This window comes from Pan paniscus, chromosome 21, assembly GCF_029289425.2.
Source record: "Pan paniscus chromosome 21, NHGRI_mPanPan1-v2.0_pri, whole genome shotgun sequence".
NCBI lineage: Eukaryota > Metazoa > Chordata > Mammalia > Primates > Hominidae > Pan > Pan paniscus.
The window spans coordinates 11492428-11507216 of record NC_073270.2 but is presented as its reverse complement, the minus strand read 5'-3'; the positions used below and the strand labels follow the sequence as shown (position 1 = coordinate 11507216).

The window sequence follows — 14789 nt, the reverse complement described above, 5'->3', positions numbered from 1 at the left end:
GATCTTGGGATTCATGGGTGTTGTCTTAACTCATCTTCTGTCTGGGACACCCCTGGTATTGGGAGGGCATAGATCAGCCTCCTCTGGATGTGGCTCAGTGCCAGGACTTTAATTGTGAAGGGTGGATTCTCCCCTTCCTTCAGGAAGAAGGAAGCAGGCAATGGTGCTCTGGTTATCCTGGGGTTAGGAAAGTTGAGAGGAAGGGACTCAGTGCCTTTACCATTCATTCCCCAGGAACGCCCTGGGCTCTCTTTAAAGGGGCCCTGGAAGAAAAAATTTTCAGTCCAGAAACTTGGCTAACTGGAACTCTAGCATTAGAATATCCCATGAAACTCCAGGAAAGAACACTTAAAGCTGGTGTTTTTTAGGATGGGAAGCTCTGTCCTGAGATTCTATACTTTCATGATGTAGAGTTTGAATAGAAAGTGGAGGGGGAGGATGTATCTTAATTGACTAAAAGCCAAAGGAGACTCAGTGGTGATTTGCGAGAGGGTTTACAGTTTGAAGATGCAGATTTCCAGGACTGGTCCATGACCCTATTAGACCAGATGCACCAGAAGTGGAGCCTGGGAATTTGAATTTTTGACAAGCTCGCTCTTCCTCCCCGACTCATGCACTCTAAAAATTGGGAGCAATGCTGCTAAAGTGCTACAGTACCAGCTCTTAACTAATGATAATGTTTTTCTTCCTTGTTAAACTGAATGAAATAGCCTGGAAGCCAGTTTGTTGCTAAATTGCCACCTGACATCATTTTTAAGTAAAATAATTACACTGCCCCTTGAGCAAGTTGTGGTCTAAGTGCTTCATGCCTATTAGCTGATCTGAGGGGTCAGTGAGTCAAAATGAACTTATTCTGTAATATTTCTTAGGTAGCAAGGAGCAAAATGGGCCAGAGCGTGGGTTTCCCACCTTTCCAAATGGCTTACACCTGTCTGCTCCAAAGTGAGCAAATGTGCAGCAAAAAACCAGTTGCCTTTAAAGGAAAAAAAAAGTTCTACAGGCCTTTCGGGCTTTGAAACTTGGGCTGAGCAATGCTCCACCATTTCCGTTTCGACTGTGGGTCTCTTTCTTGCCTCTACTGGGAATGAGAAACAGGAGTTCAGAGGTTCCTGGTCTGGGAAGACATACAAGCACATGGGTTATGGGAAGCCTCCTCCTGCTAATGTGTATTTATACTTTGTAAGCTCTGATTCATCCAAGCATTGGAACAGAAATCTGCTTCCTGAGGTTCTGTTTTTAAATAGATAGTTTGCAAAAACAACAATTATTTTTCTTAACATTTTTTTTCCACCCCACAAGCAGCTAAACATCCCAGCTCAGGGTATGTCAGTCTCCAGCAATGCCAACAAACAGCTTGGTTATCTGAGCTAGAAGGGTGCCCTGAGGCAGTTCTCTACAGTTCTGGCCCCAGAAGTCTTAAAAACAAAGTTTAGAAAACATTAGGGCAATCTTGTTGCATCACTTCAAATCCACGAGGTATTTCGGGGTCTATTAAAAATAACGAATTTCCGTTTGCGAACCATTGCCTTCCAATGGCTGTTAAAATAAAACTAAGAGCAGGTTGGGGGGAGTGATGCTTGTAGGGCTGCTGTGGTATCGCTGCCTGGCAGCCGAGGAGCCTAAACCCTGCCCGGCAGCCTCTGAGATCATGTCAAAAGGGTGCGGCTCTCTTGCTTTGGACATATATTCTACCTGTATTACTTGCTCTTGCATGCTGGGCACAACCTTCCTGGCTTAGAGTGTGTTTCTTTCAAGTCCAAGACAGCTTTTACAAGTCTCAAATTATGTATCATTATGCCTGGGTCCAGTATTAACCTGTGATACGCAAGTCAGGAAAATTAACCTGGAGAATAAAGGCTCTTAAATCCAGTAAGAACCTTGAATTGAGGTCTGCCTGCTGCCTTTTCCAACCCACCCGCACTGCAAATATCCACACCAGGGCACCCAAGGGTTGAGTTATCCAGAAAGCAAACGCAGATGCCAGCAACATGAAAGTAACAGCTTTGTTTTAAAGAGAAGCTCTCTTGGCAGGGCTGGTGGTGCTCATCGGTGATCCCGGAGGGAAATACAAGTTTGCAGCTGGCTTCCTAATCACTACTCAGGCAACCAAACAGGTTCGCCCCCTCTGTTCTGCACCTGAAGAGTGAAAAGCTGTTTTAGTTCATCCTTGCTGAGATGTGTGCAGTTGAAATACCTTTATCATAGATGTTACATGTGAAACACCTTTATCACAGGATGTTAATGCAATCAAGGACCTTATCCATCAAAGGATCCAACCCCCACTACTTTCCCAGAAGAGGAAACTGAGGCCCAGAGAGGTTCAAGGACTTGTCTGAGGTTATACAGAGAGTTAGCAATAGCCAGAACTAGAACTCGGGGCTCCTGCTTCCTGGGCTGCTGTGTTTTCTGCCTCTTCTGGGAATTTGCGAGGTTTATGCCGGCATCCTGCCCTTAGTGTGATTTTAAAAGGTAAAACCTTGGGAGATCAGCACTTCACAAAAATGGAGGCAAAGTCTCAAGGGAGGTCACAGGAAGCGACTGCTAAGACAGTGTCACCAATCTGAACTGGTTCTGCCTAGAAAGTGACATCTGTATATATCCGGGAGCAATAGGTGTTTTCTGCATCAAAGGAAGATTAAGCCCTGCTCCTTTGTAGGCTGTTCCTTTGTTCTTGGGAAGTTTCCGATTTCCCTTTTAGTTTTTGCTTCATAGAATTAAAATGAGTTGCAGGAAAAGAGGTTCAGAAAGGAAATCAACAGCCTCACTAGGTCTTATTGCTCCCTGTGTGTGTGCACGCATATGCACACACACACATTTTACAGGCGTTTTCAGAACCACACTGCTGCTCACCGGGTCTGAGATGCAGGTGCCAGGGTCCTCGCCAGTGTCAGGTGATTGCAATTATCATTAGGCCTCATCCCATGTTCTCTAACCACTCCCACTCCCCCTGGCAGCTTCCTTCCAGGTTATCACCACAAAAACACCTGAGCATTTAACAGGACTAAAATCCAGATCGCTTGAATGTGATGAAGTTCGCCACGTCCAGTGTGCAGTTGGGCCAGTTCAGACACACCTGAGAGTTCCTGGAACTGCCTGTGGGCAGCTCTGCTTCCTCCACCTGACATCCCCAAAAGGCTACGCCTCCACAACCTGTTTGTCGTGTCAGGGTAGGCCAGAAGTACATTCTATGTAGAAGTTTCCTCTGCACCCAGGCACCCACACTGAGTGACTTGGAAAAACCCCATCCCCAAGACAGAAACATAAACCCTTCAAGTTCAGGACATGAACAATCAGATACCCTCAGGGGCTCTCTCTGGCTTTGCAGTGATGTTACTTTAGAAGAATTTTTAAAGAATTCAAGGCATAAAGCAGAAAGGAAGAGCGCAAACGTGACATGTCCTACAGATTTGCAACAAACTAAGAAAAAAGTGCCTCTAGTAAAGTAAAGGGAGTGGGAAGGGGCTGGGAGGGACCACAATCTCTGGCTTTCTCCACCTCCACGCCCTGTCATTTCCGTGCTTCCTGTGAGCTCTCAGTCGGACAGTGTTGGCTGCAGTGCAGTTACAAAAGAGGTCCTGAACATCTCCTGCAGAACATTCAGCCTCCACGTGGGCCTGACCCTTCCTTCACTAGACTGTTACTTTCACCTTCTTGGTGTGCAAAGCCAGGCTGTGTGCTTAGTGGTGAAGAGCATGCATTCTGGAGTGAAACTTCTTTGATTCCAACTGCAGCTCTTCCTTCCAGCTCCTGGTTTGAAATTTTCCACCTGTGTGTTCTAACAACACAGTTTCTGGGCTTTGAGGTTTGCCAGACCCAGATTCTAGGCACTGCCATTTACTAACTTGGGAAAGTTTCCAAAATTCTTTGTGCCTCAGTTTCCTCATCTGTCATGGGGACAATAAATGTGTGCCACTATAGTTAATATTCATGAAAAGGGCTACAGGTAAAGGAAAGAACACTGCTTTCAGTATTTGCTCTAAGCAACCATTAAAAGATTAAGGAATTCAGCTAGATTCCAACTGACAGTCTACTTTCTCACCGTTACACCATTAAACTGGGCCTGTCAGAGAAGAGCTAAGTGCTGTTGGATCTGGTTGTAGGCAGGACTCCACGATGGCTCCCAAAGGTCCCTGGCCCCTGGTTATTCAATCAAACACTAATCCTGGTACTGCTGTGAAGGGATTTTGCAGATGTCATTAAAGTCTCAAATCTGTTAGCCTTCAAATATAGATTATCCAGGTAGGGCTGACCTAATTACAGGAGCTTTTTAAAAGCAGAGAGTTTTCTCTGGCTAGTCACAGAAGGAGAAGTCAAAGAGATTCAAAGCATGAAAGTGATTCAATGCCAAGGTTTCTCCATTAATGAAATGGACAAGGTCATGTGGCAAGGACCCGCGAAATGGCTTGTAGGAAGTCCCCTGCCAGCAGCCAGCGGGACAATGCGGATCTCAGTCCTACAAATGTAAGGAACTGAATTCTGCCAACAAGGGAGCTTGGAAGTGGACCTTTCCCTGGTTGAGCATCCAGATGAGGATGCAGCCTGGCTGGTGCCCTGATTTCAGCCTTTGAGACCCTCAGCAGAGGACCCAGCTAAGTGTCAAAAACTGTGAGATAATAAACTTATGTTGTCTTAAGTCTCTCAATGTATGGTAATTTGTTACACAGGGATAGAAAACTAACATAAGCTTCTTCTAAAAAGGATCGTACCAGCTATGTCACTTGTAGGTGTCGTATTTGGTTGTGACTATACGAATCGTTGTTAGCTTTTTCCCTGATCAATTCAGAGCCGGCTTCCAGTGCAGGAGAAAGAAAAGCTCATTCAAGACAAGAATGAACTATAGGACTGTACGAAACTTGGTGCCTAATTGAAGTCTACAACAGTGTGTGGTCTGTGAGTGTCGACAGCTGTCTACAGCCTGCGAATAATGAGAATAGAACACAGTTTTCTTCTTCTATATCCCTCCAAACCCCTATTTTATAAAATGTGTGCCAAATGAGGTAAGCTCAGATACCTGGCCTTGGAAGACTCCTGGACACTCAAGTCTTGAGATAGTTTTCTCTCCTTATGAAACGAGATACTGTTTGACTTCCATTTTCTGGAGGTTTTCAGTGGGTTGGGCATTTCAGAAATACTTTGTATTCCCACCCCCGGCTTCCTCAGAGGCTTTCCCTAAAAGGAAGTTCCCTCCTTGGCCGTCGTCACTGCACAGTGGCCATTTCTTTGGCACTGAGAAGGGGCTAAATGTGAAGCCAAACTTTCTCTCCCACCATCTCTCTGCTAGGAGTGCCCTTGCATGGAGGGCAAGGCAGGTGGCCTAGGCAGACTTGCACTGCTGGTAGCAGAAAATTAAGGTTTCTCTTAAGTTCAGTGAGCTTTTCTAAAACATTATTAGGACCTGGAATTAGACTTGACAGACATGCAAAACAAGAGCCAAAGTTGTCTGCAACTGGGGCCCAGAAGAACATGAGATTTGATAAACTGGTACCAGGAAATGCTATCTTCAAGGGAAAACAGGGAAAATTTGCTGTAGAAAATTCACAGATGGATGCAGAGACTCCTTGTCTTTGAGCCTGTGTAAAGATTTTGGTGACATCTAGAAGGTTCTTTCCGGTGAAGATGCTTATTGGCATCAAAACAAGAACCCCAATAGCAACCCAGATCCCTGACACCTCTGGCATAGAAAGCTCTGCTGCCTACAAGTGCCTTCAGATTGATGGGGCATTTTCACAGGACAGCCACCTGAGAATATTCTTTTCTAGATGCCCCAGGCTCTGCCACAGGCAGACGGCCCACATGCTGAGCAGAAGGGCACTGGGACAAGGCTCACTGGGGCAGCATTTTAAGGAGAATATATGAATAGAGCAATGTTGCTGCTTCACAAAGTCCTTCTCTTGTGCTGTGACAGGAAGGTCCCTCTAGGCTCCTCCTACTGGGACACATCCCAAATACCCAGCCCAGTCTCCCATCTCCTGGCTGGAGGCTGCCCTGATTTACCATTCCACCTCTCCCTCTGACAATAGGAATGGATGCGCTGGTATTCATCTTCCCAGGCACCCACCGAGGGTTTGGGAAACAGCCTTCTGCGTTCTTCTCACCAGTCAAGCATGTGAAGGAGGAACTGAAAAGGCCTTGGGAGCTGCTGGGCCTAGAAAAATTCCCAGTCAATCCATCACCTGCCTCCTCTGGAGCAGGGTCTGTCAGACTCTCCACTGTTCCTGGGGCAGGTGGAGAGAGGGATGTGAAGCAACGAGTGGAAATGAGGTGTGAGTGTGCCTGTGTGTGTGTGTGTCTGTGTGTGTGTGTCTAAGCGCAGAACAGGACTGGTAACAGAAGTGCAGGCGAGAGGGCGTGGGAGACTGGGAACTCATTTATAAAAGCTCTTCTGCCCTAAAGCAAGTCAAACTCCCTGCTGAGGAGTTGCTTTTTCTTCCTCCCTTTTGAGTCTTGTGTGCTGAACTGACCTCTCCCCTGGCAGAGGTCAGCGCTCTGCTCACCCCGCACACACTCAGCCTTCTGGGGTTTGATCGCCTTAGAGCCTGAAGAGGAGAGAATTCTTCAGCATTAATTTCTAAGAGAAAAGCCATAGTAAATCTTGTGAAGAAGCTGGATATTTTTTTAAAGAAATATATATACACGTTATGATAAAAAATCTTTTGGGAACTGTGCAGAAAACAAAAAGCAAACATAAAAACCATACATCATTATATAGCCCCTCCCACAGCCTACTTCACTCCTAAAATAAATCAGGCTGGGTAATGAATGAGGTTTTAAGAAATGCAACTGAACTTAAAATACAAGGTCAGTATCTCATCCTAGGTAATCCTTTGGAGGATGAGAAATTCTCCTGATTTTCCCACAGGGTTATTTCAGATGCACTTTCTGAGCCAAACTATTTTAAAAGCGTTCATTCTTCCACTGCCCTGCCAAATGCTAACTTGAGATTCACATGCACTTTTAGAGAGAGCCTATTAATGATATTAATGATCATGATCAAAGGCAAACCCCAGAGGTTTATGCAAAAATTTCAGACAATTATTTAGGTGCTTTAAAGACCCATCTTCTGAACGAGGGTAACAATTTCTCAATGTTGGCAAAGATGATGGGTGCGTTGGGATGTGTAGGTTCTAAAGCAGCAGAACCAATGCAGAGGGGCCTTCAGAAGAAAACAAAACACATCTCTTTGTAAGATTAACATGTATGACTGTTGACTGACACCTTGTCCCCAAAGCCATGCCTACTCATTTACTTGAAAGTAGGTACACTTCTGATTAGCAGAAAGCCCCTCTTCTAAAGAATACTCAGCGTCATTATTTGACGAGCTTTAAACATACCAACGCCCAGGCCAAACCTCAGGGATTCTGATTGAACTAGAAGCTATCCAGGTGACCCCAGTAGGTGGCCAGTGTAGAGAACCATTTTCAAACAGATGTAGACATTAATACATGGGAGGGGAATGTTTATCCCGATGCACTAAAAGCTGTGTTTGGCACTTAAAATATTAGAGATAATTTTATTTGACAGATGAAGAAACTGAGGCCTGGGAGGTTACATGACTTGTACCAAAACTTATAAAACCAACTAGTGGCAAAGCAGCAGCCTGGACCCAGGGATTGCAGCTTGCAGCCCCATGCTGTTAGGCAGTCCCCAGATCCCAGGCCCAGCCCCCATGTCCAGGGCAGGGTGTCTTTCCTGTGGGTTAGGCCAGACGGCGGGCCACCATGACCAAAACCCTAGGAAGAAATGAGCTACGCCTCATCGACTGCAGTGGTTCTCAGCATTGCACGCACAGCTATTCAAATGTATTATTCCAACCTGACTAAACTGCTTCTGAAAAGTTATGTACAAAACTAGAGAAGCCTGCAGTACTGAAATAAAAGGCAGTGTAGACAGTCAGCCCAGGACTTCATCAGTTCTGAGTAAAGATTAGATTCACTTGGAAAATGGAAATGAATCCACTTGGGGAATGTCAAGATCCTTGGAAAGGAGTCAAAGTGCCATAGTTTAATCTTGCCAAAGAGGTCTATCTTAGCTCTTAGTTGGCAGCAGAATTGGGAACAAGTCCACATTGTAAGGAGCACCCCAAAATCTTAGGGGTCAATTTAATCCAAATGTTTCATGCTGGGTTTTCAATACCTAAATCTTTAAGGCCGATGGTTAAATGGAAAGCTCCTTTGAATATTTTACATAGTATTCAAAACTGCAGAATTATTTCAACAAAGAAAACACAAACACTTCTTACAAATAGAGCATAATTTAAAATAGCTGTCCAGAAAAGGGCATTTTGAATATGTATTTCTTGGGGTTAATTCACTTGTTTTTGAAGAACAGAAGTGATACACATTAATTTTTTAAAACAATTTTACTCCTTATTCATAAAACAGTACATTTCTACTACATATGTTTCATCCCCTAGGCATGCACAACCATTTGAACTATTTAAACAGTTTATAACAAAACAAATGAGAAGATAAGGGAAAAAGAGCTCTCCTGGGGACTTACATAGCTGTTTGGTTTTTCAACTTGATTGAAGAAAGTTATTCGGGGGATCTGTCCAATTCACACCTTCTGTTCCCTGATCAAATACTTTAGGGTCAAACATATGGTTTTACTGATTTTTGCTCAAGCAAAGAATTAACATTTTTGATAAGGAACTGTAATGGCAATTATAAGGTAATATAGTGTATGGTAATATTATGCTGCCAGAGGAAACATTTGACTATGATTAAATTCAAGCCCAGTACTGGGTAGCTCTAGATAATTAAAGATAATTTTATCCATTCAAGTCCCCTCTGTTAAGCTGCACATTGACACATATTTGTTCCCTGTCTTGTTAAATAAATATAGAAAGCAAATTAGAGTGAGTCCTGCAGATTTCTGAGAATTTAATTATACCCTTAAATTGCAATACCAATGATATATACGGTTAGATTTCTGTACTGAGTAATTACCTGAATTAACTTCATTTTACGACGCTTAATTTATTTTGTACTAAGGAAGGCTTTTACCTATTTAAGATAAACCAACCTAATTTTGATTTTTTACTTGCTTCAACGTGTTTCAGTTCATTAATATTTCAATAATAAGGAATGAATTCTCTTGTCTTGACAAACCAAGCATGGAAATTTCCTCATAAGAGAAAAGAAGAAATTAAAATGATTTCCATATTCAAGTCACAGCACGCTGAAAAGAGAATTTTGAGTTCTTAGGAAAGGCATCTGTTACCTCCAAAGGAGGGCCACTCATTACAGTTTTGTGTAATATCACAGTAGGGTCTGCCAAGAAGGAATTCAAGGAAATTGGGAATGACGACACTGTGATCCCAGGCCACTCTCTTGAGCAGAGGTTTCCTTCCCTTATGTGTTCTGCCCTCGCCAAGCTCTTTCTGAAATCAAAGGCCACTGACATGCATAACAAACCATGCTAAAATCCAAACATGACACCAACAGCAAACAATTACACTGTGATCCCATTGTGGTCCCCAAGATAAATCTTGAGATACTTCAGAGAGAAGGTATATTCTTCATAAATCAAAATACAGAGGGTTTTTATGATTCTTGCTTTTTAAAAAATGAAATACACTTCTATAGTATTAAAATAAGTGAACAAAAGAACTACAGCACTTACTCCCCTACCCCCAAATGTTTGCATCTTTGCATTTCACAATTCATATGCATATCTGGACGACAGTTAACCTCCAGTAGCAAAGATAAGAAAATGTGAAAGAAAAATCATACAGATTGTTCCCAGACCTTTCTTGTTTATGGACATTAAAATAACCTCAACACTAATCTATTAAGATGCCATATGAAAGCACATGGAAGTGGCTTAGAATCTATGCCACTGAGAAAGTTAGGAAATTCAAAGTTACAACATTAATCAAATCATATCAATGACTTCTCCAAGCATTGGAGTCACAGGGACTTGAATATAATTTGGGGTACTACGCAAGTGGTTGAAGAACTTGTTCTTTTTGACTAAGAATACTGACACTGTTTCAGACTTTCAGATGCCAAATTATTAAGATCATTAAGAATGTCAAAACAGGCCAGGTGCGGTGGCTGTCACCTGTAATCCCAGCACTTTGGGAGGCTGAGGCGGGCGGATCATGAGGTCAGGAGATCGAGACCACCCTGGCCAACACGGTGAAAACCCGTTTCTGCTAAAAAAAAAAAAAAAAAAAAAAAAAATACAAAAAATTAGCCGGGCGTGGTGGCGAGCGTCTGTAGTCCCAGCTACTCAGGAGGTTGAGACAGGAGAATGATGTGAACCCGGGAGGCAGAGCTTGCAGTGAGCCAAGATCGCGCCACTGCACTCCAGCCTGGGCAACAGAGCGAGACTCTGTCTCAAAAAAAAAAAAAAGAATGTCAAAACACATACCATTCCCAACAGTGAGAACTCTTCATATCTTACCTAATAAGCAACAACAACAAAAAACCCCTGGCATCCATTTACCCCTTTGTACTTCCAAATATCCAAAGAATCATGCAACCACTCAAATAACAAGAGAGCCAGGGGTGTTTCAGCCATGTGCAAGAAAAATGCTTAAAGGCAAAATTCCTCAAACACATGTCACAGTGTGGGAACTGAGAGCCATTCCCTCCGTAAATCCTGTTAAAATCCCTTTTACATGAAGGGATGTGAGGGCTGTGAGGAAAACTACATCTATCTACAACCAAAGGTACTATTTTTTCTCTTAGATCACAGTAATTGTTATATCCCCAACTATAACAAACTCTAAAGCCAAGACTTTTCCTGACAGAGAATCATTCTAAGTACAAGTACTAGCCTTAACCACCAACCTCAGGTTAGCTAATGAAATAAAAATTTCTCAATACCAGAGTGATACTTCAGAGAAAGATTAGAAGAAAACAAAAACAACAAAAAACCAACAGAACAAACAAATAAAAACTTCTCAATAGAAATTTTCTCTGGTGGCTCCAGCTCAAATATCTCCCCCCTAGTTCTGGAGCAGGCAGTGGCTATTGTTCTAGTACAGCTGTCTTTTTAATTCCAGACTCTTCCAGAGAGCTGCTTCTTGGTCTATCCCCTGGGTTACTTATTACCTGTGCCCTCCCTATATCTAAATCATTCTAATTGCTTCTGTTTAAGAAGATTCAATGACACACTGTGGCCCTGTGTTCAATAAAGAGCACACCTAAAATACTGTTTGCTCTAAGAGAGGGGCCTACAGTGGGCCATGGAAATGCACATTCTACCAGGTACTCGGTTTCCACTCTGTGCAGCCCACCCCTATTGTATAAGCAGAGTCAGCTCCACTGAAGTTAGTATTCTGTTGGGCTCCCTCTTCTCCTATAGAATCCCTTGACTGGGTTCCGCTGGGAGCAGGAAAAAAGCCAAGAGGGAAGAGGACAGGACACCAGTAGGCAGGGCTGTTTCAAGTGGGGGTGGTGAGGCTGGGATCATGGGACAGGAACAGGTTTCTAGGCAGGGTTTGGAACATTAAAGTAACAGTATCTACCACCACAGTCAGGCTTGGTGACCAAGATGGAATTTCATGACCCAAAATGGTGCCATGAAATATAGCTGCTGCTTCATGAGTCTTACTGGTCTTAACAAGTGGAGACAGGAGATACGGGAAAGGATAGAACGGGATGGAATAAACCACTAATCCATCTCAAGCATGAACCTACACTATGCCTGTTTCTGTACTCTTGTCATTGTTTTGGGCTTTTCTGGGTGATTTTTCTGCTAACTTCAACACTTTAGGGAATATACTTGGTTTTCCTTATTACTTAGGGGAGGTGCCATTTCAAAGGACCACCCCATGTTGAACAGAAAAAAAAAAGATGTATTGAATGAATGGACCTTGAATATTGTTTCTTTCCTATTTTAGAGTGAAATTCGGTTATTGGAAATTTTTAGCGAGTGTCCATCCAAAATAAGTCATTGCTATAATTCATTATGTGACATTTCAGCAAGCCCAATGGAGACAGTGGGTGACATTGTAAAGGGAAGGCTCCCATCTTGAAATTTGAACTGCCTGCGAAGCCTTCCAACTGGGAAACTGGAACCTGGTCACTGAGTTCCTGTTAGGTTATAGTCTGTCTCAAACCAAAATCCTGGAGGTGGGTGCAAGAGCAGGGACTGTGACATGCTTGAGCTACAGGCAACAACGAGCCTCTCTGATGTCTTCTCCTAAGGTTGGGCAGAATTGCCCATCGACTTCAACAATTATAAGGGAAAGTAACACCTTCATGGGTGCCATGGCTGCCATACTGTAGAACCCGGAAGAGAGTGACCCATACACCAAACCCAAGTGTTTTACAAGTTTGAGGGAGTCCGAGGGGATGCATGTGCACATCTGGCCCCAACTGGTGAGCTGGAGGCCATGGCAGCCAGGCTGGAGGAAGCACTGGGGAGTGTTCTATTAGTCCAGTGGTTCTCAAACTCGAACATGTTTCAGAATCACCCAAAGGCAGTTACTCAGCATGGGGCAGGGCCCAATAACCACATTTCTAGCACATTTCCAGACAACGAAGCTGGTCCCAGGACCACACGCTAAGAACCACTAGCTTGTTCTTTCACTGCCCTCCTACTCAGGCTGAGGAGCAGGGGGATGGATTGTACCCCTGGAGCTGAATGGCAGCACGGCAGCACTGTCTTTGCATGGTCCATTGTGTTGTCTGCACAGTGATGTGCCAAGAAGGGGCTCATGATCAGTTTCTTCATGCAGTCCTTGCACAGTCTCCTCCCTGACAAGGTGGATGGCTCTTTGTCATTACTAATTCTCTGAAGACAGTCATAAAATACAATGATAAAGAAGCAACGCTGTTAGAACAAGCATATAGCCTCCCGGTTTGAAATGCTTTGAAAACAAACCATAGCCATAACACAGATAACACACTTCCTATTTAAATTGGTCATTCTAATTAATTCCTTTAAAATCCCGGCATCTATATTCGCAGCTCTCTTGTCACAGGTTTGGCCACTATGTCCTCAACTCCAACGGTGCAATCCTCTTCGGTGTTAATGGCCTCTTTCGTATTTCTTTCTTTTCTTGGTTGGGCTGTTCTGAATTGTAGATAATCTTTCAGTGTTTGTGGCTAAGCCGGTTTGCTGTGCCTGCCCTGGGTTATTTTTCATAAGATATCTGGAGGAGAGACTTTCCAAAACATGCAACTCTTCCTTAGACGTGGTTTTTGCCAAATCTTGTTTCAAAAGTAATCCTGGATCTGACAACTCTGAAGCTGGCAAAACCCTGACAGCTTTGCTTTTTTCCACTATTATTTCTCTCGGGACTAATCGATCACTTCCAAGAGAAACTCTCCTGTGGTGGTCGAAGTCTTCCGCAGAGCTGCGGTTCCTGCGTTTCTGTTGGGTTTTGGCCACTCGTGGACTTTGTTTTGGACATGGTGATGCTGACTCACAGCTACAGACGGGGCTCCTGCTTAGAAGCCCTGTCTTTAACCGCTCCCCAGGATGAGGTTTTTGCTGGCCACTAGTGTCTTCTGGCTGGGTCTGATTAACTTTTTCCAGCTTTTGAACAGGAAGCCCCCAGTGGCTCTCAGCTGCCTTTATGTAATCCTTTGCTTGTCCCATGGATTCTGATGGGGGACTGGAGGAAGCCTGACCATCATTCCTCCTCCTTGCTATCTCTGCAATCACTGAGTCACTAGATGTTTCCACAGTGTCTCTTCTGGTCTGCGATTTGCTCGTGACACTGCTTTTTGTTTCAGTTCTTTTCACGCTGAAACAAACAAAAATGATTTTATGGTTTGTAAAGCTGTCACTGCACTGTTTCCTCCAGATTCCCTCTACCACAGTTCCTACACCTGAAAAAGGAGGCAGGCACTACCTGCCTTCTCACTTCCCCAGCAAATCTGGAAACACTCCCCACCACAGGTGTATGTTTCAATGCAGATTGAATCAAGCAAAAACCTTCACATATTCCATTATACATGATACTGCTTATCAATCATTGGGTTAAAAATGGATTTATGATGGCGTTCACATTTTAACTAAGGCAAATAGGTATTCATTTCCAATGTTAAGGGTCAGTACTGCCTATATACTGATTTTTTTTTCCAGGAGTAGACTCAGGTTCTGTGTACACAAATGTACACATACACACAATTTCTACTTGTGAGTAAAGAAAAATCTTCTGGAATTTCTCTCAGGCTATTTCAAGATGTTACCCAAATACAACCACCATTTAGCTGGTATCAGGTTTGTTGATCAAACTTGATCAACAAATGGGAGTAGGACTTAGTTAATATAATTTGAAATGTCCTGGAAGAAATTTCAGATAGTCAGCATGAAAGGCAATAAAATACAATCGTGGAAGACAAAAGAGTGTCGATATAGCTGTATATAAGCCCCTTGCTCCTTACAGCATGCACAACAGACAATGTAACTTCACTCTGATGATAAAGTGAACTTTGAGGGGCAGGATAGAAGCTGCACAGGGAGAATTAGAGACTAAAGATATTAACTTCAGCATATATTTATAGGTTTGTGAATGGCAAGAAATTTCCTCAACCACCAAAACACTGAAAGCTGAAATATTTAGTTCAGCTAGCTTCAGTGTGAAAACAAATACATGTAATATTCATGTTCTTACTGTTGTCACCAGGAGCATGAGGATTATCGTAATTATATTAAAGTCAGAACAAGGATCTTAGGAAAGGAATGTATTTTTTTAGATCTGTCTGTAGTCCCTCTGAAAGTGGTATGAAACACACCACCAACAGGTGCTTTTCATCTTCAAAGAACGTGTCATTAATTACTCCTTGCAACACACCTGTGAAGCAAGGATTCTATCCCTATTG

The 14789-nt window shown here is 43.3% G+C and overlaps 1 protein-coding gene across 1 annotated transcript in view; it reads right to left on the bottom strand.

Annotated features, from left to right (window-relative positions):
* Positions 1-8340: 8340 nt before the first annotated feature.
* The window catches only part of SLX4IP (SLX4 interacting protein), a 193312-nt gene continuing 186863 nt past the window's right edge, over positions 8341-14789 (bottom strand). Inside the window, exon 8 of the mRNA XM_003810570.6 lies at positions 8341-13708. Within this exon, the coding sequence (XP_003810618.1) occupies positions 12988-13708 (721 nt within the window). The 3' untranslated portion in view covers positions 8341-12987. The remainder of the gene's footprint in view (positions 13709-14789) is intronic.